This window comes from Nicotiana attenuata, unplaced genomic scaffold, assembly GCF_001879085.1.
Source record: "Nicotiana attenuata strain UT unplaced genomic scaffold, NIATTr2, whole genome shotgun sequence".
Lineage (NCBI taxonomy): Eukaryota > Viridiplantae > Streptophyta > Magnoliopsida > Solanales > Solanaceae > Nicotiana > Nicotiana attenuata.
The window spans coordinates 177,274-204,410 of NW_017672002.1; the positions used below are offsets into that span (position 1 = coordinate 177,274).

General features: G+C 36.3%; 2 protein-coding genes and 1 pseudogene across 5 annotated transcripts; 1 reads left to right on the forward strand and 2 right to left on the reverse strand.

Annotated features, from left to right (window-relative positions):
- Positions 1 to 5,214: 5,214 nt before the first annotated feature.
- LOC109211270 (myb-related protein Myb4-like) lies at positions 5,215 to 6,844 on the reverse strand. Of its 2 annotated transcripts, XM_019374791.1 has the most exons (4): positions 6,669 to 6,844; positions 6,431 to 6,560; positions 5,940 to 6,257; positions 5,215 to 5,816 (listed from the first exon to the last, which is right to left on the reverse strand). In XM_019374791.1, exons 1-4 carry the CDS (start codon positions 6,799 to 6,801, stop codon positions 5,387 to 5,389), a joined length of 1,011 nt encoding a protein of 336 aa, XP_019230336.1. In that variant the 5' UTR covers positions 6,802 to 6,844; the 3' UTR covers positions 5,215 to 5,386. The 2 variants fall into 2 exon arrangements, with proteins under 2 accessions (XP_019230336.1, XP_019230335.1); XM_019374790.1 differs by having other exon boundaries at positions 5,215 to 6,257.
- Positions 6,845 to 13,149: 6,305 nt separating this feature from the next.
- Positions 13,150 to 14,061, forward strand: LOC109211271 (annotated as a pseudogene).
- Positions 14,062 to 14,213: 152 nt separating this feature from the next.
- On the reverse strand, positions 14,214 to 19,593 carry LOC109211275. Of its 3 annotated transcripts, XM_019374798.1 has the most exons (10): positions 19,328 to 19,593; positions 17,741 to 17,824; positions 17,589 to 17,647; positions 16,875 to 16,970; positions 16,723 to 16,800; positions 16,569 to 16,613; positions 16,400 to 16,462; positions 16,144 to 16,317; positions 15,470 to 15,565; positions 14,214 to 14,396 (listed from the first exon to the last, which is right to left on the reverse strand). In XM_019374798.1, the coding sequence occupies exons 1-10, from the start codon at positions 19,524 to 19,526 to the stop codon at positions 14,322 to 14,324; spliced, it is 969 nt and encodes a 322-aa protein (XP_019230343.1). In that variant the 5' UTR covers positions 19,527 to 19,593; the 3' UTR covers positions 14,214 to 14,321. The 3 variants fall into 3 exon arrangements, with proteins under 3 accessions (XP_019230343.1, XP_019230344.1, XP_019230345.1); XM_019374799.1 differs by lacking the exon at positions 16,569 to 16,613 and having other exon boundaries at positions 19,328 to 19,591; XM_019374800.1 differs by lacking the exons at positions 16,569 to 16,613; positions 16,723 to 16,800.
- Positions 19,594 to 27,137: the final 7,544 nt, after the last annotated feature.

The following is a 27,137-nucleotide window of genomic DNA, read 5'->3' on the forward strand; positions in this document are numbered from 1 at the left end:
TTAACTACGAAGTCCTCAGGCTTCTCCATATAATTATCCTCTTCTAAATCACCATGAAGAAAAGCAGTCTTGACATCCATCTACTCAACTTCTATATCTAGACTCGCAGCTAAGCCTAGAACCACACGGATAGAAGACATCTTCACAACATGGAAGAAAATTTTATCAAAGTCAACTCCCTTCTTCTGGCAAAGCCTTTAACCACTAACCTCGCCTTGTATCTAGGCGCAAAGGTATGGTTATCTTGCTTTATTCTGAATATCCATTTGTTAGATAAAGCTCTCTTACCTTTCGGCAATTTCACTAACTCATATGTGCCATTCTCATGGAGTGACTCCATCTCATCTTCCATGGCTTCAATCCACTGATCTTTATGAGTATCTTGCATGGCTTCATCATAATTCTCTGGTTCTCCCATGTCAGTCAAAAGTACATACTCATCAGGAGGATAGCGCATGGATTTTTGCTTCTCCCTTGTAAATCTTCTAAGAGAGGTTTCAGAAGCATTCGAAGTAGTTACCTGAGCAGGAATTGGTTGCTGATCAACCACAACTTCATCAACTGGAGCATCCATAATATCTACACCATGATGATCATTTTGATCTTGATCATTATCTCCATCATTGTTTTGGGTTCCTTCATGTGCAATAGGTGCCTTAGCAATTGAAACTGGATCAATATCAACTAAGCTCTCATTACTCTAAGAATCTATCTTCTCAGCTTTGTCAATATCTTCAATAGTTTGGTCTTCAATGAATATTGCATCATGACTTCTAATAAGTTTATTGTCAACTGGATCATAAAAATGATACCCAAACTCATCTTGACCATAACCGATAAAGATGCACTGCTTAGTTTTGACATCCAGTTTTGATCTCTCATATTTAGGAATATGCACACAAGCTTTACACCCAAAAACTCTCAGGTGATCATAAGAAACATCTTTGGCAAACCAAACTCTATCTGGAGATAACATAGGCAACAGTGTTAAGTGCTTCCGCCCCAAATGTATTTGGAAGTTTAGCCTATAAAAGCAAGCATCTAACTCTCTCAACTAGAGTTCTATTCATCCTCTCTGCCAAACCATTCAATTGAGGCGTCTTGGGCGGAGTTTTCTGATGACGAATTCCTTGTTCCTTGCAATAGTTATCAAAGGGACCACAATATTCACCACCATTGTCAGTGCGAATACATTTTAATTTCTTCCCCGTCTGTCTCTCAGCTAAGGCATGAAATTCCTTAAACACGCCAAGTGTTTGACCTTTAGATTTCAAAGGATACACCTAGAGCTTACGAGAATGATCATCAATGAAGGTCATAAAGTAAAGTGCACCACCTTTTGACTTTACCTTAAAAGGACCACACAAATCAGAGTGTACTAGCTCCAATAAATCGGGCTTTCTTAAGGGAGGATGGCTATGAAAGGAAACCCTTTTCTGTTTGCCAGCTAAACAATGTATACACCTTTTCATCTTTGCTTGTTTCACTCCAGAAAGCAAACTTTTCTTAGCTAAACAAGTAATCCCACTCTCACTCATATGACTCAATCTTCGATGCCACAGTTCTGATAAAGCATCACTTTACCAGATTTATGGAGTCATTAAGAATAGAGCCATGTGTCACATATAAATGACCAGACTTGACTCCTAGAACCACTACTAACGAGCCCTTAGTGAGCTTCCATTGGCCATTAAAGAGGGCATTATGGTAACCTTCATCGTCTAATCTTCCTGCGGAGATCAAATTGAAAGGAAAGTCTGGAGCATACTTGACATCTTGAAGAACTAACGTTGAACCATTATTAGTTTTCAAACAAATTGTGCCAACACCAAACACCTTAGCTTCACTGGCATTGCCCATCTTTAACACTCCATAATCAACAGGAGTACAAGATGAGAAAAAATCTTTTCTTGGTATTACATGTGAGGTAACTCAAGAATCTACTATCCAGCTCGTCTCATGGGATACCAAATTGATGACGTTTTCATCATAAGCAAATAGAAGGTCATCTCGAACAATAGCAGCAACATTGTTCTCGTTATTTTTCAACTTTCTTTCCTTCTCTAATGTCTTGCAACAACTTTCAGCAAAACCTTTTGATATGTCCCTTCTTGCCACAGTAGTTGCATGTAATATTATGGTATTTGGACCTTGACTTACTTCTACTTTTACCTCTATTCCACGAGCCTCTTGTTCTATCTCTCCACCGGTCTTCTGTAACCAAGATATCTGCTTGTGAGGACGAACCCTAAGATTTTCTCCTTACTTCCTTGTTCAATACACAACTCTTGGCATATTCCATAGTCACCTTACCTCCAGGAGCTGAATTTGTCAAAGAAATACGAAGAGTTTCCCAAGAGTCTGGTAAAGTGTTAAGAAGCCAAAGTCCTTGTATCTCATCATCAAAATTAACTCCCATTCCAGACAGCTGATCAAGGACGCCCTGAAAATCATTTATGTGACCAAGGATAGGGTTGCCTTCTTTGTATTTAAAGGTCATCAATTGCTTTAGCAGGAACAAGTTGTTGTTCCCAGTTTTTGAAGCATAAAGAGTCTCTAGCTTTTCCCACAATGATCTCTCATGTGTCTCGTTCACAATATTGTTGCGAACATTATCTTCAACCCATTGTCGTATATATCCACATACTTGTTGGTGCTCGAAATCCCAATCTTCATCGAATATACTCTCGGGTTTATGAGCTGATAAAACGGGTAGATGCATTTGCTTCACGAACAACAAGTCTTTCATCTTGCTTCTCCAAACATTATAATTTTTCCCATTTAAATATACCATCTTGATTATATTTACCTCCATTCCGTAATAACCCAGATAAATAACCAAGGCTCTGATACCATCGTTATGTCGCGGAAGAGGCAAACCCTAAAATAACGAAGATAAAGAACACCAAATTTTAACGTGGAAACCCCTTCAAATCGAAAGTAAAACCACGAGATCACAAAGATCCAAAAAGCTCCACTATAACAATAAGAGGGTTACAAAAGTTCTCCAAATTGGCTACACAACAAGTGCCAAACACGGAGCAACAATAGCAACAAGAGCAACAACTAATCAATTGAAGAAAGAGGAGAATCCACAAAAATAAAGTTGCTGTTCGAGGCTCGAAATCAGATGCTACGAGACTCCTAATCCGATCTCCACCATTCAACTCAAAGATCAAGATGTTATGAATACTCAGTCAAAATTTCAGCCCGATCCAACTGTTAACGAATCGAAAAATGTGATTTGAAGTTGGCTGGTCGAAATAAAAATCTACAGCAAAACAAATACTTTTCTTCTCTTTCTCTCTTGACGAAAGCTCTCTCAAAAACCACTCTTATGTGCTTAAGTCTTTAAAAGACTTGTATCAATAAGTATGGAATGATTATCCAAGCTTGTCCTATTTATAGATCATGAGTGGTGCTTTCTCTTAAAGCCAAAACCCACTCAACATAGAAATAAACACCGAATCCAATTCCGAATAGGAATGGAAACCAAAAGAGAATATGATTAGGCCGTTGGGCCTTTGGCTGGACAACATGGGCATGTGCCCAACACAAAGTTGTCGGTATTTGTGCCGGCGAGAGTAGCAGGCATCGCAAGAGGCAGTGCAATATTTCAACTTTATGATTTCTGACTATAACTTTAAATGTTAATAATTGAGTTTTAAATTTAACTACATATTTAATAAAATTTTCAATACAAATATATCTTTTGAGTAAAAATTACTAGGTTAGGCCGAACACATACCTGGGTTTAGAGGTGGACCTATGCTATACAGAGAGGGGTCACAGACACCGTTAAAGTTCGGCAAAAACTCCATGTATATATGTATATGTCTTTAGAAAATAGTAACACATTAATAGTGGGCACCCTATATATAGGAGCGGATTTAGGGGGGCGGAATGGGGTTCACCCAAACCCCCTTTGCCGAAAAATTACACTATATATATAAGGCAAAATCTGTTTTTTACCTCTATATATTATGTTTTGAATTCCCTTTGTACAATCCAAAAGTATAGCTCAGTGGTCAAGTCCAAAGCCTTTGTAAGGTCATTAGGTCCATTCCCACTAGCTACAACGTTTTTTAACTTTTTCTTTAAAACTCCCTTAGTAGAAATCCTACCTCCGCCACTGCCTATATACAAAGCAGATTTTGGTTGAATCCAAAAGTACACCCTTGACCTTCAAATCCCGAGTCCGACTCTGGCCGGGCTTCTAACTCTGCCGCTAGTCAAGACAGTTTTTTTTTTTTTTAAAACTCCCTTAGTAGAAATCCTGCCTCCGCCACTACCTATATACAAAACAGATTTTGGTTGAATCCAAAAGTGCACCCCTGACCTTCGAATCCTGGGTCCGACTCTGGCCGGACTTCTAACTCTGCCCTTAGTCAAGACAGTTTAAAAAAAAAAGATTTACTACGAACTAAAGGAAAAAACATTAAGATGAACAGTTGGGATTATAATAGTCTAGATCGCTTAGATGTCTTTAATCAACTGTAGTACTGCAAAACTGTCTACGTACCCTATAAGTATAAGTTCTACGTAAGGTACGTTTCAATCCTTTAACCAAAAATCACATTATATACTCATGTATGAAAGTAACCTCATGGTTACTAATTACGAAGACAACATCAATTGCATCCCATATGGTCCCATGTTGCCAAATTTGTTTAACAGGGCTTTCTCATTTTCAGAAACTAAGGAAAAACCAACCTTAACTAGAAACAAAGTACTATAAAGATGCAGAAACGGAGACATTAAAGGAAGAGGAATCAAGAATTGATCTAAGACTAGTTTTAGAAATTTTGAATGAGATCTGATTTATTAGTCTTAATGACCCGATCAGAAAGATAATCTTGAAAGGTTGTCTAATCCCCACTACCATAAATCACATTAATTCAAATCAACTAAAAGCATTACGTGCATGATACAACTGATTTACAATACATGACTCGTAAAAAATTATAAATTTAACAACTAAAAAAACTAGAATTAGCTACGAACTTCGTCGTTAATCTATCGCTAAATCACTTGTGCTAAGGAAATTTTTTGATAATTTGTCGCTAAGTAAGATTAGCAACAAATTTTTCTGTTTAACTAGAAATTTTGTCCGTAGCTAATTCTTATTTTTTTAGTAGGGAAGTAGCTAGCTAGCTAGCTTAATTAGTTATTACCATCTCCTCAACGCTAGCTGCAATTAGTGGCGGATTTAGAGAAGACGCAGTAGGTCATCTTATATATAAATATGAAAAGAAATAACAATAAATAAATTACAGAATTTGGTGATTCTAAATTCTGAATCGTGCACTAAAAACAATATTATGAGTGCATAATTAAGAGTCATGTTGACTCATGATCATGCATGCCAGATCAACAATAAATTAAATCAAGAAGAGAAGCCATTAATCCAAAGTTCCAAATCGTTGTGTTGCGTCTCTTCTGCGAACAATGTTGTTTGACTATAATTCGAAGGGAAATAGCTCCTTTCCTTTTCGTTTTTGCTGCAACTATCTCCAACAGTAGTTGTATTCTCCAAGTTTTCACATATATCAGGTGCATTTAGAAGCTCAGAAAGAAAAGGATCGTCCATATCAAAACCAAACATGAAATTAAAGTTATAATTTTCCAGTTCTTCAGAGAAAGTAGGTGTTGATCCTGATATTGGTTGTTGTTGCTCGGACAAAGATGATACTGACGATGATGAGGATGCTACAATAGTAGTTGCATTTTCTATTTCCAAATCTTCCGCCATTACCTTGTCATCGTTATCATTATCAAGAATTGAGTTGTCAACATGAAAGCGTTGAGTATTAATCCTGGTGCAAGGTGGGAAGACTGAGTGAGAATTACTAGCCCTTTGATTGTGAGATTGATCAACATTTAGTGGCTCAGCAACTGAACTAGTAGTAGGAGGAGGACTAATAAAAACTTGAGTGCACCTAATTGCCTTTGTGCGGACGACCAAACACGGGGATGAAGAAGACGATGATCCTCCAAGTCCAACGTCTGTTAGCAAATACTGTGAATCCTGAGGATCTGTGTGTTCGTGATTATTTTTGTTTAGTTGGGTAACTGGGCCGGACTTGGATGATTTGACATGACTAGAACCTGGGCGCTGACGATTAATGGAAGATGTTATGCAGTTTGGCTGTCCAAGAGAAACTCCTTGTTGTAGTTTTTTGCCGATGTTGGTGTTCCAGTAGTTCTTGATTTCATTGTCTGTTCGTCCCGGTAGCCTTCCAGCTATCAGAGACCATCTGCACCAATTCATATATTATATCACACCCAATGAAAAACGCAATATAATGTGTTTATGTATATTCCTTATTCCTTTATTTATATGTTTCTGGATGAGACGGATCTGAGATTTCGGAGTAAATGAGTATAAAATATCGAAAATATTGTAGCTATATAGGAGCAAAGGAATAACCTGTTTCCAAGAAGTTTATGAAGTCTGATAATGAGATCTTCTTCATCTGGAGATATATTTCCTCTCTTAATATCTGGCCTTAGATAGTTTAGCCACCTTAATCTGCAACTCTTTCCACATCTTTTAAGACCTGTTATTTATACAAAAACTCAAAACAAATATTACTATAGTAATAATGTCCATATACAAAACAAAAAAACAAAAATTAAAATAAATAAATAGATAAAGTAAAGCTCACCAGCTCTTTTGGGAAGATTTCTCCATTTTCCTTCACCATTAACTTTGATGTAATCTATTAAAATTTTATCCTCCATAGGAGTCCATGCTCCTTTGTTTAATCCTTCTTTAGAACAACAAGGTTTTCTGCCCATAATTTCTATGCGATAAGTTAGAATAATATTGTATACTGTTTCTGTTGTTTGTCTCTGGGATTTGGCAATGGTCTAGTTTCAATATGCATATACTTATAGTATGTCAATTCAACATCCACACTCCCCACCCCCCCCCCACACCCACCTGGGGAGGAGGGGTAGGCAAAAATTGGAATTGGAGTTACGTTGTACCCCCCCCCCCCAAAATATCATTATCTTATTAAATGAAATGCAGATACACAAGGTGACAAATATTTCTTCAGTTTACCTGTACTATTGGGACCATGTTTTCCCTCTCATATTCCCTTTTTCCTGAAATTTAAGATCTTTAATATTTTTCTTCTTCCTTTATAAAAAAGTTAACACATTTTAATTTACAGTAGCAATATAATGTACACTGTTTAGTTTTTGACTCAATCAATCAACTATGGACAAAGTCAATTAATTTTGTGGGGTAGTCCCGTGCACTAAGCTCCCCCTATGCGTGGGGTCTCGGAAAGGACTCGACCACAATGGTCTATTGTATATAGTCTTACCTTGCATTTCTACAAGAGACTGTTTTCACAGCTCGAACAAGTCATGACCTCCTGGTCATATGGAAACAATTTTACCAGTTGCGCCAAGGCTTCCCTCCAAAGTCAATTATTTTTGTAGCCTTTTACAAATTTACTTTTAGTTTTATGTCCTTCTTAGATTTATATATGTATAATCTATTTCATTTAATTTATCAAACTCATTCAACATACAAAAATTTATCATAATTTGATTATTTCTAAATTGATCGTCAATTTTCAACACCTCAATTTGTAACTAGTCGGAAACAATTATGTGAATAATTTATTTCGCTTTATTGAAGCTCATTCAATATATTCAAAGAATTCATCATCGTTTGATTATTTTTAAATTAATAATCAACCTACTGCAATCCTTCTCTTTTTATTCAAACTTAATTAAATGGAACCGATTATATACTTGCAATTAAAAGTTAAAAAGTCACATGATTAGCTATGCTTTACATTTTTATTCTGGTTATAACCAAAGATCCAACAAGAAATATGTACCATTGATTATTTATGATCGTCCAAAGAGGACCAAATGCAATATATCTGTCCAATGTTTGACAACCTGGCAAGTTTGTTGCAGATGGTTACTGAAACCCACAATTAATCAATGATGATAAGAAAAAAAATTAAAACATTAATCTAATTTTACGTTATTAGCTAGATCCCACCAGTTTTCTTAACTGTCAACTGGTAAAAATAGCAGCATTAATTGTCAATATAATTGTATAGTATTACCCTTTTCCAAGTCATTACACCTGGAAAAAGTTAAACCTAAAAGAGAAATATTACTTTGGGAGAGATTTTGGAATTTGACATTCAGTGTTTTTATGAGAAGAAACTGCAATTTAAATCATTTTTGTGTTCTCATGCAACATAAAAAGCGGAAGAAAAAGTAAATGTTACAAGAAAATATGAGAAATACGAAAGACAAAAAGACTCGTACAATAATTGTCAACTACATAATCAAAAAAGTCTTTGAAATTGTCAACTACATAATCAGTAACGGAATTTTAAGATACATTCTAATGCTAGTGATCTGAAATAAATTGAAAATAAGAGCATAACGTTTTGTTTACAATGATGATACTTTGTGCGTATTTGGACTATTACATTATATATAGTACTGATGAAAAATAAGGATTGGAAATGAGTATAATTGAACTATGAGCCTAAGCCCGAAGAACATTAATGGTAGCTAATTAAACAGGAATCTCCGAGATTTTAGCTAAGAAGAAATAGAAATGAGGAGAAGAGTTTGATGTTATTTTCTGAATGAATCCAATTAGTATGATTTATAGAACAAAATAGCTCAAAATGATTCTCCAAACGATTACAGTTATAACTAAATAACTCCAAGTAACTCCTAACTAACTTGTCACGTCAGCTTGCCAATTCAGCTCTTCTCTAAAATACCCATATATCGCTAAAGAACACCCTTGACCTCATCTCTGTTGTAAATCACAAGTATATAGCCTGATAATCATCAATGGCAGTCCATTTCACAAGAACCTGGCAAACAGTTTTGTTGCGTCGTTTAACCAATCTCCTGTTCAGTATAGCTTCAGGCATAGGACAATATGGGTTAATGATATCTGGAATCTCCAAACACCTTTTGCATTGAGAAACATGGAAGCTAGGGTGAATTAAGACATCATATCAGTACTAGGGAGTAACAATGTGTAGGTTAACTGCACAAAGTACGTGGCTGCTAATTTGTTGAATGGTCTGGTGGCTATAGATACTTGCCTATAAGGTCAAGTTACAACCCAATCAATCACCTACTTCAAAACTCCTGTCAGATCTATGTTTGTTGAATGATAGCTTCTCGAGCAGCTAGAGTTCTATCCACCATCTCATTAGCAGCTTCACCTGCCAGATAAGGAAGATGGATTGCTGGTTTCTCACCAAACAAAACCTCATATGGAGGCAGTAATACCACCACTCAGCAACGGGTTAATAAATATGAGGATCATTTATTGGGACTATCTGAACAAAAATATCTTAATGGTAGGCTGTTGATCTTTGTAACTGAACGAACAATTCCTTCCAAAAAGTACTGAGAAATACTGGATCTCTATCATTTGTCATGCCTCCTTTTTTTCGAGGGGATATATATGGAGTTTTTTCAATTAAAGTGATATTATTCGAAATAGGATTATTTATTTTATTAGAGTCACCACTTGAAATAATTTATGGTGTCCCAAGTCACCGTTTATTTTAAAATCCCAAATCGAGGAAATTTGACTCTTATTTATGGTCGCCGAACACAGAAGACCGGGCCCGGGAGAAGGTGTGAGGCACTCCCGAATTCCGTGGTTATAGCACGGTCGCTCAACTATTAATAATTGGCTTAATTATCTAATTTATATGTTTGAAACCTATTGAGCGTTTTTACCTTTCTAACCACTTTTATTTATGTATGGAATGTGTTTGAACAAGTCATGATGTACCTCACTTGTTTGCTTTTGTACACATTGCGAATCACGTCACGTGAATCGTATCCGCGATCTACAACATATTTACTTTTATTATTGTTTGAAGTTATGGTCGAGTCACGTGAAACACACACTCAAATTGGGGATTACGTATCATGACTATACCACGGAAACCGTACCCATAGTCACGATAATTATTAATAATTGCGCCTAATGCAAGCTATGATGTTCAAATTTGTTTATTTGTTTTCTAAGTTCAAGGCTATTGAAGGTCATGTATTGTGAACGATGTGGTTGTGGAAAAATTATACTTTTAACAAATTTTCTTTTTCTTTTATTGTCTTTGCTATTTGTTTAACTTATTCTTTGTTTTTATGAGAATAATAACAGGAGTAATTCTTAGTCAAACTATTGAGTGCTTAACATAGTGATTAACCTCGGAGTATATTTTCTCGATGAATATTATATTTTCTAGCACCAAATACCTAAGAGTAACTTACCAGAATATATCCTTCGTCCTACCAAACACACCTTAGTGGAAAAATTTTCTTTCAAAAAATATTTTTCATATTTTAATATAATCAAACACTTAAAACAATTTCTTTGAATTTTTTTCCTTGTACCAAATTTCATGCTTTTATTACATTTGACTGCTCGGTCAAAAATACATTTGGGGACTAGTATTATTTTGTATGGTGGTATACTGTGTAAAAAATTCAATTGTTTTTAATTTTTCACCGATATTTTTTTACTGATTGCAACTAATTCGGATTTACACTTATTAGAATGGAATTTTACTTTCTTATATATGAAACTATATTACCCTCCCTACTCGAGTTTTACTATAATTACATTTTATATACCCAATTACCATTTATGTACATTTTAAGAGAATTAATGATAATAATTAGTGTCCTAAAATCAGTCTAACATATCTTCCACTCCCCCACGTTTCTCTCTCCACCCACACCCTCCCCACGTTTCTTGCACAAGAGAGCAGCAATTCCACCATTGACAACCATTAAAATGCTTTGAAGCTTTGAATTCGAATTTGGATTTTCAAAAAGATTGTTTGTTTGGGTTGGATGTTGTTGCAAAGAATTGAGAATTCTCTCTACGTCTCTCTCTATCTCTCAATCCCAAATTTCAGTGTAAAGCAAAGGAAAAGAGAGCAGCAATTCCACCATTGACAGTCATTAAAAAGCTTTGAAGCTTTGAATTCGAATTTGGATTTTCAAAAATCATTATTTATTTGGATTGGGTGTTGTTGCAAATAATTGGGAATATGGTTTGGAGTTTATATCTCAATTTTGAGGGATTTTGGTGAAGATTAGACTTGGTTTTGACTGAATTTCAGATTAAAACTCGAAGAAGAAGAAGACATGACATACATTATACTGCAGAAATTTTAGTAAAATTGTAGAAAAATAGTAGAAACATTGTATTCTGTTGTTTATATATTTTTCTTTTATTATTTAACTATTGTATGAAAGTTGAACAACATTGTATAAAAATTATATTTAAGTTGTATGATATTGTAGTTGTATATAACTGAGCAGAAATAATGTATGAAAATTGTAGATAAAGTGTATAACATATAATCAGTTGTATGAAATTTGTTTTTACTATGTATAAATTAGATACAAAATATATAAAAGACATATTGTATAAAATTTATATAAAAATTGTATTTAAGTAGTATTATATTGTAGTTGTATATAACTGGGAGGTGAGAGAGGCTTTGGCAAAGGTTTCTTCGTCGACGTACACTGCTTTCTTCACGAGTAGCTTCTGGAGAGAATCCAGATTCGACGCCATCTCCGATAGATTTCCGATCGCAGCGCTCCATCTCTCACTCCCCACGCCATCTCCAAAAGTATGATTGAAACCTATGGTCGATTTTTTTTGTCTTCCCCTTATCTTTTCAAATGCTCAGCTTGATTTTAAAGGATTGCATTTTTATGGTAGCTTCCTTTTGATAAATACAGTGGTCAGCGACATTGTAAAAAAGAAAATAAGAAAAAGCTAATAAGGAAAAGAACATCTTTTTGCTGGCTTGTTATTTCTTCCTTTGATTATTTCTTTAATTTGTTGGTATTTTTTTGCGATGTTGCTTGATGGAAACGAGTCTACAAAGAGTTAAGCTTTCCAAAATTATAATAGTGAAGAGAAAAAGTAGTCAAGATATTTTAAGGCGGAGGAAAAATATGGAAAGAGAAGAGAAAAAAAAAAAAGAAAAAGGGTGTAACTAAATCCCTTAATTGAAGGTGAAATGTATATATTTTGTAAACAAAATTTGTATAGATAAGGTAATTTACTAAACATAAACATTTAGGCTAATAAAGTTTCCAATAGTGTATAGGAATGATTTGAATTTTTTACTCAAACTTGAACCCGAGAGAGAAGACCGCAGCCTGCGAACACACGATTGGGGTAATCCAGCTCTTCATACTCTTGTCAATTCGCCTGTAAAGAATGTGCTACAATTTTAAGGTAATCCTCTCCCCGCTCTTCCTCAAACATTTGTCGGATATTTTCCAGTTATATTTCTGGGGGTTATGCACGCGTTTTCTTATTGTATGAATCTGTGTTGAATTTTCTGATTCAGTGATTTCTGGCCTTCCCCTACATGTTCATCTTATTTTGACGAAAAAATATATTCCTTGTCTTGTCCTATATGAATTGGGTATAAGAGGTATGTAAAGGTTTATTTCATTCATTGCTTTAAACCTTTGAATTGTATGTTCAAATTCTTTCAACTCTCACTAGCCAACCTCATTATGAAATGTGAGCCGTATATTACCACTGAGGGTAAGATATAATAAGATAATTAGTGTTTCAACTAAGCATTTTAGACAAGGCGGTCACATAATTAACTCCAAATAAAGTATTGTGAATCGTTTACTATTTAGAGCTGTTCTTGGGTAGCTTTTGATTTAGAAGAATTAACCTAAATAGCCGCTCACATAACTACTTAAACCAAAAATAGTTGGGGATGTATAATATATGTATATAACCGTGTTTAATCTATGTATACCGGCTAGGAAAAGTAAACAGTGAATTCAACTAACTATTTGTGTAAAGATCCCTTTATTTTATCACCCTGAACTAGAAATGTTGCTGTTCCGGAAACTAGAAGTTCGTCTGTCCCAACTTCTGGTCATACTTCCGGTTTTAGTCTGTCTAAAAAAGAATATCATACTTCCTCATTTTTAAAAAATTTAACATTAATATTCCTACTTTACCCTTAATGGAATGATTTACAGCCACACAACTATCTGTGATTTGTTTTATACCATAAGTTTCAAAAGTCGTCTTTTCTTTTTTAAACTCTGTGTCGAATCAAACAATGCCACATACATTGTGATGGGTGGAGTAACTTTTTGGTCTAAGATAACTTTATGTTTCTATGTGCAGCATTTGAGAGCTGTTGCTGATTTTATTCAGTGATAATTGAAATGGACGATGATATATTCTCGTGCATTGGGAATGGAATTCAAGTAGACCGCAAAGTACTTCAAACATTGCAAAAGAATTTTGGATCAAAACAGGTTGTTAATCAACGAGATCAACCAAAACCATGAGTCTACAATCCCAGATAACTTGACTCGAAACGTGGCTCTAATTAGAGAGCTAAATAACAATATTAGAAGAGTTGTTGATCTCTCCAGTTCTGTGACTATATCTATGGAGGGTTTCTCCGAAGGTGAATCAACAAATGCTAATCAATCAGATGGAAGAGGCGGTCAGAAGAGAATTATGTCCAGTTGACTGATCATGTTGGTGTTCAGCTCTATCTCTTGATTGTTTCTCAGGCAATCAGCTTTCTCTCTATAACTCGGTTTGAGTAGAATGGAATTGATACAGAAGATTCTTGTAGCTGACCCTATTGTTTCTCTGTGTAGGTGAAAAACCCGTTGATCGTGGCATCAGTTCTAGGCTAATGGCCGTGACATTTTGAAACTAATACTCTGTGGTTAAGTGCTCCATTGTAGCTTTTTCTATCTGCTATGGAACTTGATTTGTAGTTTTCTCCTTGTATATCTATGTAGTAAAGTTTCTAATTTTGTATTTCAGTTAAATCTGTCATCTTTTCTTTAGCTATGGGTCTATCGGAAACAGTCTCTCTGCCCTTTCAGGGTTAGGGTAAGGCTGCGTACATTCTACTCTTACCAAACCTCACTTGTGGGAATCCACTGGGTTGTTGTTGTTGTAGTAGTTAAATCTGGTTCTTAACCTTTTGTGTGATAATAGAATTTACGGTTCATGGGATGATAAGAATTTACTCCTCGCCACGACCTTTTCCTGCTTCTGTAGTTCTTCTTTAGAACTGGTCAAGGGACTTCTGATGCCCATTTTAGCATAGGTTACGCGCAGAACATCATCAATGTGCATATCAGAAACCATGGGAAGGTGAATTGAAAATTTCAACTTCATTATATTATGATGAATTCTCTCAAACATGATGATGTGTAGATTGTAATTAAGAAAAAAGAATGTACCAATTTTGGATCCAAACAAACTACAGCTCCGATTTCTCTATCAAGGTTGCAAAGCACTCTTTCCAATCCATGACCTTGTCCTCACCATTGATCACCTGATATTCGACGTACTGAGATGTTAGCTAGTATTTAACAGCAAGACTAATGGAAAAAGGAAGTGCATTGACAACAAATTAGGTCAGATATATCAGATGGCACAGCAGGAAAATATTCCATTATGGCGATCGCATCTCTGAGCATCAAAGCATAGTGTGAGATTTAAGGCAAAAACTAAAAATGTGAGCTCTTTTTCCAATAGACGTGATCCAATTGACTTTGCAGTGGATTGACTACTTTTTCCAATAGAACTGATCAACATTGGATGATTGCTGTTAGCAGAACAGCATTAGCATCGGTAGAGGTGACAATTTAAGCTCAAACTCATTCAATCCGCCCAAGGTTGGGCCACTCATTGATCCGCCCATTGTTGAACTCAATCCATCTTTACCCAGCCCATCTAAAGTTTGGTTGTTTAGCCCAAATTGATTCATGAGCAACTTTGCTAAAATATCTTTATAATAATTGTTTTTTTTATTTGATATGTTATATATGATGATAACAAAAGAAAAAAAAAATAAGAAGTCTTATTTGGTAATTAAACAATTCATAAGAAAATAACACCCAAAAATTAAAGCTTGGTAAGAGTGGGGCGAGTTAGGTTATAACTGAATGTTAGCCCACCTTGACATAACCCATCTCAGTCATCCGCCCATTTTGACCCGCCCAAAATGACCATATGACACCCTTAAGCATCAGCTAATACCAGCTCAAAGACCTGTAGCAGCACAATTATGTAGCTTTCAGGTTTATATGCTTTTCCTACATTTTTAAGTGTGCATGCTTTCAAGGATAAGGAGTTCCTTTTTCTTTTCGTAATATGGTAAATGTCATACCACTAACTCTTCTTCCGCAGTGTCCAACAATGGAATTTTTACTCTACCCCCTCGGTGACACGAATTAACCCCTAACCCCATGATTGGAGGTGGAGGATCCTCTCCACGAGGACAACCCTCTCTAGCCGTCAAGAGTAGAGATATAAGTCACTGACCTACCTAAAACATTTATTTAATGGGAAGCTACAGTGTTTTAGAATATTAAAGGCCACTCAAGTAGCATGACTCAAACAAACCTCAAATGTCAGTCCTTTCTGCGGCACAGTGTCAAGGGCCTCTACACAGATGAAAGCAGCATCCTCCTTGCTCAGCTTTCCTTGTGATGCACAGCCCTAAAATGAAGAACGTCACTAGTTGATTTAACAAACCACCCTCCTTGAGAATGACTTTAAGTGCATGAAAATAGCAAGCCAAATTACTCGGAAATATAGGAGACCATTCACTGAAAACATACTCAACCTATTCTGTCATACATTACATTCAAGGAATTCCAATGGTCTATTCTTATTTTCTCTAGTACCAGAACTGAAGACATCTCAAGTGCGAAGTATCTCCTATAAATGGTGGTAACTGGCTACTATCGCTATTCAGGAGTCACTAGCAAAACTTTAGCTATCAGATCATCATCTGTCTATCAGGTCCAGAGATCCTTCTTCATGAGCACAGTACTTCGTGTTTGAAGGAAATTATAAACTAAAGGTAGAATTAAACAACTTCAAGTGGACAAATATTGTACCGAGTAGCAAGGGCATGGAATTTTCTTGACATGAACAATGAAAACTGGTATTCTCTTCGATTTGTGATTAATTTTGATTTTCTTTGCGCAAAAAGAAAAGAAGAATTTAGAGTTCATTTGCTGGTGAATTTGACACCATCTACCTAATAAAGAAGCTACACATACAACGATTACCTCTTTAAAGTTAAAACCTTGATTTCCACCCGGTGCATTTACTAATAAGCCCGCTCTAATAATGGTGTAAGGGACTCCCGAAGCCATAACCAGTGATTCATCTTGTTCTGCCAGTTTCCTTGCATTGGCAGTAACAATTGCTTGAACTCCACTAGAACCTCTATAAACAGATAGCTGCAATGTCATCGTACCATAAAATCAAAACATAAACCACTGCGAACTTGCCATTACCTAGACATATATGAGAGAAGATCACCTGTGATAACAGGATCACATGTTGTAAACCTTTCCAACTCTCTATATTTGATATAAAACCTTCCTACAAATGCAGCTTTAGACATAAGAAAGCTTCTAAGCTAATATTTGTGCATACAGAAAGAAAGTAGATAAATAAGTTAAGAAGAATAAGAGGGAACAAAAATTACAAGATAAATCCAACACCAGAAGCATATGCGAGTGGACACATAGATCTGTATGCAAGATTTAAATGCTACTCATTATGTGTCTGTAAAAGTTTTTTTGGTGGGGATCATACGTCATAGCAAAATATGATAGTGGAGATGATAAGAACGAGCATACATTTGGGCATATCACAGCACGAACACCCCTTAGAGCCTTCTTTAGCAATGACCTGTCTTTTGCATCACCTGCTATTGGCTTCATAACAGCTTAGGAACATTAAGTATTTACCAAGTCTATAATACTACAAAATGCATCAAGATGCCACCAACCTCAACATAAGTACCAAAAGCTTCCATGGCAACCCGCTTATCCTTTACCAGAGCTTTGATCCGAGTTCTTTTGATTATCAAAGCCAATATAACCATCTGTCCAAGACCATGTATAAGTAAAGTTGATATCAGATGAGACTGATTAGAGATTGAGAAATATGCTGAATCATTGAGGGGGAGAATTGTTAAAGAATACTGAGCTATTGCAAAGTCATTCCAGTGGACTTAGGTGAGGTAAGATGAATTATGTCCACTGCTTGCACAGAGGGGCAGAGGTAGCATATAAGCTACGGGTTCGGCCGAACCCAGTAGCTTTTCGCTCGGACCTCCTAATATGTGTAAGTAATTTACTAAATATGTACAAATATTAAATTTTGAATCTATGTTGCTCAGACTCCCCGAAAATGTCCGTGTTGGATCCTCCAAAAGTAGTGCATTTTTAGAGGATCCAACATGGGTGCGACAGCATTTTGGAGAGCTCGCACAACATTTTCGAACCCAATAGCTTTTTGCTCGAACCTGTATATGTGTAAAAGATTTACTAAATATGTACAGATATTAAATTTCGAACTCACTAATTAAAATAGTATGTGAATTTAATGGTATTTCGAACCCATGAACTTCAACGCTCCGCCTCTGCTTGCACATTGCATATTGTAAACAAGATACTTACGCAGTTGTATTGCAAGGTATATGATACTACCATATACAAACCTGACCAATCTCATTATCTCCATCGGTAACTAAAACTGCATCCCTGACTTCATCTTCTTCTGTTGTTGGAAACAAGAAAAAAAGAACACATAGGTCATTTGATATTTTACAGAAGGAATCACATGGAAAATACTACTACTAAATTCAGCTACCAGTAGACTCATTTTCTTCAGAAGTCGATCCATCTTTTGGAAGGAGGTCAGGTGCCCCATACCATTTCCTCAACTTCGGACCCCCTGAAATCAACGGCATACATGAAGGAGAATGTCAATGATAAAGGAAATCTTGTTTGATCAGCATACTTTTGAGATGGACTAGATTACATCATATCATAACATAATTTTAGTGGGAAGGATTGGCGTAATAAACATTTAAACTCCCCCGGTTTTAACTCCTCTCCTTTTTCGCACTGAAATCATGAATGTATATGATACTAGTGATATTTACAGTCTTGTAGCAAAACCCAATACATGAAAGAATAGAGCTTCTCGCAGCTAGAGGTAGATCCAGAATATAAACGCAATGGTTGCACCCCTTTAATCTTTATAGAACTTTCTTTGGGTTTTTGTATATAAAGTGGATGCATGTGCACCCACTGCTTATATCCTAAGTGCATCCACCGCTGATATGCTTGACCTTCATCTGCACTCAGCTTGAATTTCTACCTCTGGCTTAACATAAATTGCTACTACAACATCAATCAGCTAACCCCTCCTCTAAGCCGAGGTAGATCCAAAATTTAAACTTCAGGGTTCAAAGTTTAAGTTCCTACCATTGCATCCATTGCACTTCCGAAAATTATGGATTTGGAATTTTATTTGTACTTCTCCAAAATACTAGGTACGGTTGAACCCGATAAATCAAGCTTCCATTCCAGGAACAACATGACTATAGATCAAGGGAGAAAGAATCTCTTGGATTCAACCGTAGCTCCTAGGCTCTTACTTAACCATTGTGCCATAGTGGCCTGCCACGGCCGACATCGTGCCATAGCAGCCTGCCACGGCCGACCTCGTGCCATGAACATAGGCATGCCACGCCCGACCTCGTGCCATAGTGGCCTACCACTCTCGACTTCATGCCATTGACATAGGCCTGCCACGGCCGACGTCGCGCCATAGTGGCCTGCCACGGCCGACGTCGCGCCATAGTGGCCTGCCACGGCCGACGTCGCGCCATAGTGGCCTTCCACGGCCGACGTCGCGCCATAGTGGCCTGCCTCGCCCGACGTCGCGCCATAGTGGCTTGCCATGCCCGTTCAAGCAATATTTTCCGACATCATATAGGCTGCCCTTTCTCTGCGCGCATCTGATATACACAAGGAATGCAACTTTCAGGTATCTTTGCAGCATTCAATTAACTGCAAATATAGACTGAACAACAATTTCAATAGAGAATTAAGCGGTAGTTCAGCTATACCTTATGCAATGTTGATCCCCAAATCTATCCCTTCACCTTCTCCCTACCCCAAGTCAGTCCCACCCCCACAGAAAAATTTTAGAAAAAAATGTAGCTTCAGCATCAAATTTACCAAATTTGATCAAGTACAAGCTGCTAGTTGAAAGCAAGAATCTTCAAAATAGAACCAAACGGATACTGAATATTTAACAAGCCGATTAAGCAGCTAGTTTATAATTGAGGAGTAGTAGTTGATGATTTTATACAAGTTACTAGGTGAAAGAATAATTAATGTTCAATTAAAAAGTATGGAAGTAAAGGAAATAAAAACGAAAACGAACCTTCAATGTAATCAAGAATTTGGTCCATAAAACCTATTTTTTTCTTGGAAGAAAAGCAAGTGACAGAACGCTTATAATCGCCATCTGAGAAAGAGAAAGAAGAGGGACTGTTTTTCCAAATTTTGCAGCATCGTAGACATGGAGAGAAGAATTGGGAATTGGGTTGATGCACAGAAAGAGATAAAGCTGAACTGGCCATAGAACTCCAAACGGTTGGTTTCTGTTATCAATCAGCTACCTCTTTTCCTAGAAAATTAACTGATTTTAAGACATTTTGTTTTTCTGAAAAATAGTCCTGTAAAATATACTCCCTCTGTTCCAATTTATGTGAACCTGTTTGACTGAGCACGAAATTTTAAGAAAAAATGAAACTTTTGGAATTTGTAGTCCTAAACAACTCAAAAGGGGGTCCACAGTGTTTATGTGGTTATAAAAGCTTCTCACTAAGGGTAGAATTGAGAATTTAAGCTAAATTGATTCCAAATTTAGAAAGGGTTCATTCTTTTTGGAACGGACCAAAAAGGAAATAGGTTCACATAAACTGAAACGGAGGGAGTAGTTTTTATTATAAAATTAGCTCAAAGTAATAATATAAAACAAGAAAATATAAAAGAAGGTAGGAAGCAAGAGAGCAGAGATTCAATTTCTTCCATATATTTAAGTGTATAATATCACTTCTCATCATCTATTTATAGTATTACATAGAGTTATACAAAAGAATACCATAAACATGACATTAAGTATTTGAGATCATATAGGAAGATCATGGGGGAGATTATGGAGGTATGGGAGTTACAACCATAAGTATTGGAGCAATGAGAGTTATGGAGATAATGGAGAAGAGTAGTGGGTGTTACACATCTAGGAGTTATGGACATCCACCATAATCTAATGTTTCATAACACTCTCCCTTGGATGTCTATAGATAATATGCCTCGTTAAAACCATACTAGGAAAAAAACCCATGGGAAAAAATCCTAGTGAAAGAAAAAGAGTACACATATCATGTAATACGCATTATTTGCTGCCTTATTAAAAAACCTTTCCAGGAAAACCCAATGGGATAAAATCTTAACTAAAGGAAAAAGAGTGCAGAGCATGATATACTCCCCTTGACAAAAATATCACGTGATATCTCAGAGACGATGAATTCCAATCTTGTATAACAACTTCTCAATTGCTGAGGTCGGCAAAGCCTTGTGAAGAAGTTTGTCAAATTATCACTTGAATAAATTTATTGAACATCAATCATATCTGAAATAGAATTTTGGTGAAATATGCTCTATTTTGTCTCAGTTTATAGCCCTTCTTTCAATTGAGCTATGCATGCAATATCGACTTCCATGCAATTGGAATCTTGTTGAATATCATAATATAGCAGTACCCTCACATGCAAATAGATTGTTTGAAGAAAGAACTCTAAAAAAATGTCTGTATTTGCAAAACCAACAAAATCTTGACAACATTTGTTAGAATAAACAAATCGACATCAAGGATTCCTTTTTTTTTTGAGGAGGATTCCTTTTGCAATATAACACTAATGGTATTTCAATATCTCCACATAGGAGTAAAACTATATCTTAAGCATACTGTTATACTCATGGTTTTAGCAAGATACATTAGTGCACCAATTGCACTACATAAAAATAAATCATGTACGCCATGATTGCTCTAATCCACATAAGCATTTGCTGAAGCTTTATTAATAAATTTCTTGGGAACTTTAATATGCTTCAGAATAGTTTAAATCCTTCAATAATTTTTATATGCGCATATAATTTTTTTTTTTAATTATTGGCAGACTAAAATCTGAAAGAATTTGCATCCACCACAAGAGAACATGTTTCCATATAATCAATGCCAGGACATTTACGAAAAATCTTGCGTCACCCCAGTGCTTTATACTTTCAGGTGTTAGGACTATCAGTCCAAACTTCACGTTTTTCAAGAGAAGTCAATCTTGATTGCGTATTTTTTTTATTAACCAATCATTCATCTGTCCATATTCTATAACAAATTTGAGCTCAAGATCCTCGTCAGTATTAATAAAAAGTGAGTTCTATATTATATTAACAACATCTTCAATGATTATTTTGCATCGGTTCCATCATCACTCAATAAAGACATAACTTATCGAGATCTCATTATTTTCAGGAACCTGAGTCTCTCCCATGAGGTCTTATAAAGCGTTATGTCATGGTGCTCTTATAAAGCATTTGCCTCCTTATTATGACCATCTTGAACATTTGCTCGTCTTCTTCTTCAAGGAATTTTATCTTTCGAACCGATTAGTCTATTACGCTTCATGCGTATCATAAACTCTATCCATCATGGACTTTATTCTATTTGGAGCATTAACAGCTGAAATATGATATTTAGCTTTGGGTCAGCAAATGCGCCTGGCAATATTTTGGAAATGAATTATCACTTGAACTTCAAGTTCAAATTTTCTTATACGAGGATCTAGATGTATTCATAATAATTCATTACACGTATCACTTTTTCAGCTGCCCATTTTCTCCCCCTAATGTTTGTAATGACCCGACTGGTCGTTTTGAGCAATTGCATCTGGTTCGGCAGTTTGATGTCACGAGTAGCTTCACACAGTGTATGATGACTTGTGTGCACCATCTGTTCAGGTTTTTGAGAAGTTCGGGAAGGATTTTTATAAGTGACTTTTATTTGAGAAGCTTGAAGTTGAAAGAATTGATCAAGATTTGACTTTGGGGTATTTGACTTCGGATTGGAGTTTTGATGATTCCGATAGGCTCGGGTTGTGATTTTGGACTTAGACGTACGCCCAGATTTGGATTTGGAGGTCCGTGGGTTGAATTGAAGCAATTCGGCGAAAGTTGAAAAGTTGAAGTTTGGAAAATGGAGGAGTTTGACCAATAGTTGACTTTTGTGATATCGGTGTCGGAATGCAATTTCGAGAGTTGAAACAACTCATTTATTTCATTTGGGACTTGCCTGCAAAATTTGACGTCACTCCGGGTTGGTTTGATAGGTTTCGGCACGAGTTTTAGAAGTTAGAAGATTGGAAAGTTCATAAGTTCGATTCTTGGTGAGATTCGGCGTTTCGGCATTGTTTGATGTGATTTGAGACCTTGAGCGAGTCCTTGTTAGGTTATAGAACTTGTTGGTATGTTTAGACGGGGTCCCGGAGGCCTCGGGTGTGTTTCGAATAGGCTACGGGTCATTTCCTTCTATTTTTGAACTGCTATTTTCTGCTATCTGGTTTCCTTCATCACGCTCGCGTCCTCGTCTTCGGGTTCGCGTAGTGTTAATTTAGAGGGTGGAATATTTATTCTTCGCGTTCGCATTCATCCTCTCGCGTTCGCGAAGTTCTGCCCTTTCCCTTCTTCGCGTTCGCAGCTGTCTCATCGCGTTCGCATAGTAGAAAATGGGAGCTGGGCACTGGTGACTACTTCCTCTTCGTGTCCGCGTCTTTCTTCCCGCGTTCGCAATGCCATCCCATCCGTCGCGTTCACGTATTATTTCCCACGTTCGCGTAGCCTAGTCATTGGACCATCAGATTTTCCTCTCCACGTTCGCGAAGCACATCCTGGCAGCCTTCATTTTTCCTTCTTTGCAAACGCGAGTCTTTTTCCGCGTTCGCGATGCTTTAGCATCTGGGCAGAGTAAATAGTACTCTATTCCGAGGGTTTGCCATTTTCACCATTTTTAGAGTTTTAGAGCTCGGTTTTGGGCGATTCTCTGTGGGTTTTTCAAGCAAAACGATTGGGTAAGTGTTCTTCACCTAGAATTTATTATATTCCATGATTTTATCTTTATATTTATCATTTAATTTGTGTTTTGAGTTGAGAAAAATGGTGGTTTTTTGAAGAAAGTTTCGAAAATTAAAAATCATGATTTGAGGGACGAAATGGTATTGGAATTTGATAATTTTTGTATGGTTGAACTCATATCGAAATGGATGTTCGAATTTTGTGAAATTTGTCGTGTTCCGAGGTGCGGGCCCGGGTGTCGACTTTTGGACCTATTTTTAGATTTTGATAAAGATTAAGGCTTTATGATCCAGAATAGTTTCTTATGTATTTTATTTATGCTTTGAAGTTATTTTGGTTAGATTTGAGCCGTCCGGAGGTCATTTCACCCGAGAAGTTCATTTTAGAGTACCCGTCTGTCTTCTTTGAGGTAAGTATCTTGCCTACTCTTGTGTGGGGGATTTTCTCTTAGGATTTGAGTCTTCTATGCTAATTGTAGTCCGTGTACGCGAGGTGATGAGTGTGTGCTCGGACTTATTTATGGAAATTGGCTTTTTAGGGTTCTTAGGCCCTTATATTCACTAAGTAGGAAGTTGTTCTGATATGATTGAGTTTCCTATTTGCTAGTTTCACATCAACATGCTCTATACCATGTTGGTAGTACTTCTTAACCTCTTACTTGTTATTTGGCCCTTATTTGCCTTAATTGAAGTGATTGCCTTCTTTATTGTTTTGTTACTTCTTATTTATGAGTTCCTCTATGACTTTGTGCATATATACTACATATCCAAATCACGTGCCTTATATGTCTTGTTATTTTGTAAAGGTTGTTGTATTTCTTTGATTTTTACGTGGTTCCCTTGTTACCGTGAACTCATACTCTTGGTTGTGGAAATTCTTGTAAATTGAGTAATTGAATTGATATTGTTAAATTAAATTATTGTACCGGGGATCGGGTTGCACGCCGCAACAGGTGAAATAAGGGAGGTGGTGGAATAAGGGAGGATATTTATATTGTGATATTGTTATTGTACGTTGGGATCGGGCTGCACGCCAAAACAGGTAAAATAGGAGTAGATTGTTATGTGGAAATAAGGGTGAATTATGATATTGATATTATATAGTGGGATCGGGTTGCGCGCCGCAACATGTTATGTTTATTTTGGGATATGATTGCATCACGATGTCTAAGGGTCTCCACGTGATCTGTTCCCAGGAGTACTCGTTCTGATATTGATGTTTATTGTACGGTGGGATTGGGTTGCACGCCGCAACATGTGGAATAAGGGTGGATTGAAATGGTGGAATAAGGGTGAATTATGATATTGATATTATATATTGTGGGATCGAGTTGCACGCTGCATCATATTTGTGTATTTGTACCCCCTGTTTTATTGTATTGGCTTTGGTTCCTTCTACGCAATTATGAGAAATTGGTATTTTTCGGGTTTTCACTATCTTTTTTGAGGATTTAGTTATTATCATTGACATTACTGCCTTTCCGTCATTTACTGAATCTTTTCCTAGTACTGTTATTCCTGTAAATTGATTTTCAAGGTGAATTTACTACGTTGAGTCATTACTTCTCGCACTGCTGAGTTGTTAGTAATATAGTGATTTAAACTAAAGGAATTAATATCATGCTACCTTGTATGCCTTTTAAATTAGAACTCGCCATATATTTCAGTATTTACAATTTCTAATAATCGTTTATATTTTATTTCAAATGATTTTCCAAACTGAAATCTCCTTAACCTGTTTGAGGTTGTCATTCTACTTAAAAAGGAATTGCTATTAAGTTTTTAATTTAATGAATCATATATTAAAGGCAATAGCTTATTCAATATTGTATTTATTTGAAAATGTTATTTTCTTCACTCAAATGATTTCTAAAAATAAATTTATCTTTCTCGCTGGTTTCCTATTTGGTCTAGAAACGGTATATTTACTTTATGATACATAAATAGAACTTCTTGAACAATTTAATTAGCATTTTGCGTAGCACGTGGATTTTGTCATGCAAAGTGAGATGGAAATATGTGGGCACAAGATGCCATATGTGTTAAAGATTTGGTAGTTGTGATTATGATATGAGGTTACGAGGGTTAGGATGGTTGGAATTTTTGTATTAGAAACGATGTGATTGGTTGAGTTAACATCGCTTTCCTTACTTGAGCATATTTTTACTTGTCTGTGTCCCGACTATGTTGGTGTGTAATTACTTGGTTATTTTTCGTTACCATCCGTGTTTTCCCCTTATCGTCTCTACCGTTTATAATTTGATTTCTTCCTGCTATTGGAATTACTTTGTTATCTTTATCTTGTTAGCTTTATGTCATATCCTGTTCAGTTAGTTAGATTAGTAGGTGTCTTGACTGTTCCTCGTCACTACTCCACCGAGGTTAGTCTTGATGCTTACTGGGCAGCGCTGTGGTGTGCTCATTCTACACTTCTGTATAGATCCTAGTAATTGATCATTAATGGCTGTACGGATCGTTGCCGTGGAGACTCAAGGTAAACCTGATGTTGTGTTCGCAATCCTCAGAGTCACCTTCTATTGTATTTATTCCCATTGTTTCCTTTTGCTTTGGAACATTAATTTATTCATTATGTATAACTACTCCTAGAAAAGCTTGTACTACCGATTTTGAGATTGTAAATTGTGCAGAGATTTCTATCTTGAAATTGTTCGAAGTTAGTAAATATTATCGTTATTTCTATTAATGTTAGGTGATAGTAGACGATAATTATGCAACTTAGACACTATTTACACTCTAATTTGGCCGCACTTTATCAATGTTTGAATGTTAAAAGATAACAAAATGCTCTAATTAAGAGTTTTTCGTTTTGCAGGAGCCACTCCGAGCTAGGAGGAAGCTAAAGAGTGTTTTGAATTCAATATGGAGCGTGGAAGGCCAATCGGAGGATAGCACGGTTGAAAAGGAGAAAGAAAAGCAAGTGTCAGCTCCGCGGCCAGATCTGTGGCCGCGGCAGAACATGTGCCAAATTCGCGGTCAGATCCGCGGTCCAATCCGTGGCCGCGGACAGGCTGACGGAAGCCAAGAAACCAGGGTCAATTATGTATTTCCAGGGCAACTAACCTAAACCTATATGAAGCCTAATTCGTCCAAAAGAGAGGGATAGCTGTTTTTAGAGAGGATTTGAAGGCATGAACATGGAAAAAAGGCATAGAATTTCCTTAGAGTTTTTATCTTCTTCTTTTTAATTCTATTGTTGATTTTGACTTTATATAGTGAATTTTTATCTACTAGCATGAGTAGCTAAACCCGTCACCTAGGGTTGATGGAACAAATTATTGGATGAGGTCTTGACTCTGTTTTGATATACTTGAGCCGTTTTTACTCTATGATTGTTCAACTACGTGTTGTCTTGTGATTAATTAAAAGGACCCTTGATTAATCGTGTCTAGTTATCTTGTGTTGATTGGGAAAGAACACTTGGTTAGATTTTTGTTGAACAACACCACTTTCGGGTAAGTTAAGAGATTGATTACTTTAATTTAAAAGCAGGGTTAGAGGTAATAAAGCTTTGGTGGGATAATTTAGAGTTGCATAAATTGTTAACTAGAGTAGTTCGAGATAATGCTTCTAGTAAATTATCGTAATTGATCGAGATATAATTGCGGTAACCAAAAACTCATATTTCTTATAGAGTGTTACGGCGAGATTATAGCTAACATGTTAGGAATTAATCCGACTGGGGAAATCAATAACCCTAGACCATTATACCATTGAATTAAACTCTATTCTTATTTATTGCTAGTTTTATTGTCATTTTCCTTAGTTAACTAAATTCTACTCATTATCAATTAAAAATCTTGCATCCGGAAATTGTTTGAGCTTATCATTAGCAGTGTTAAAAGTTGTAGTAAATAGGTTAGTTCCCTGTGGGATTCGACTCCGGACTGAACCGGATTATATATTTGCAGCGACCGCTTAGTCCTTTTTATAAGGCATAGTTGAGCGTGATCATTAGGATTACTTAGTTCTAGAGACTAGGTGCCATCACGACTCCTTCGGAGGGATTTTGGGTCGTCACAATGTTGGGATCACCAACACATT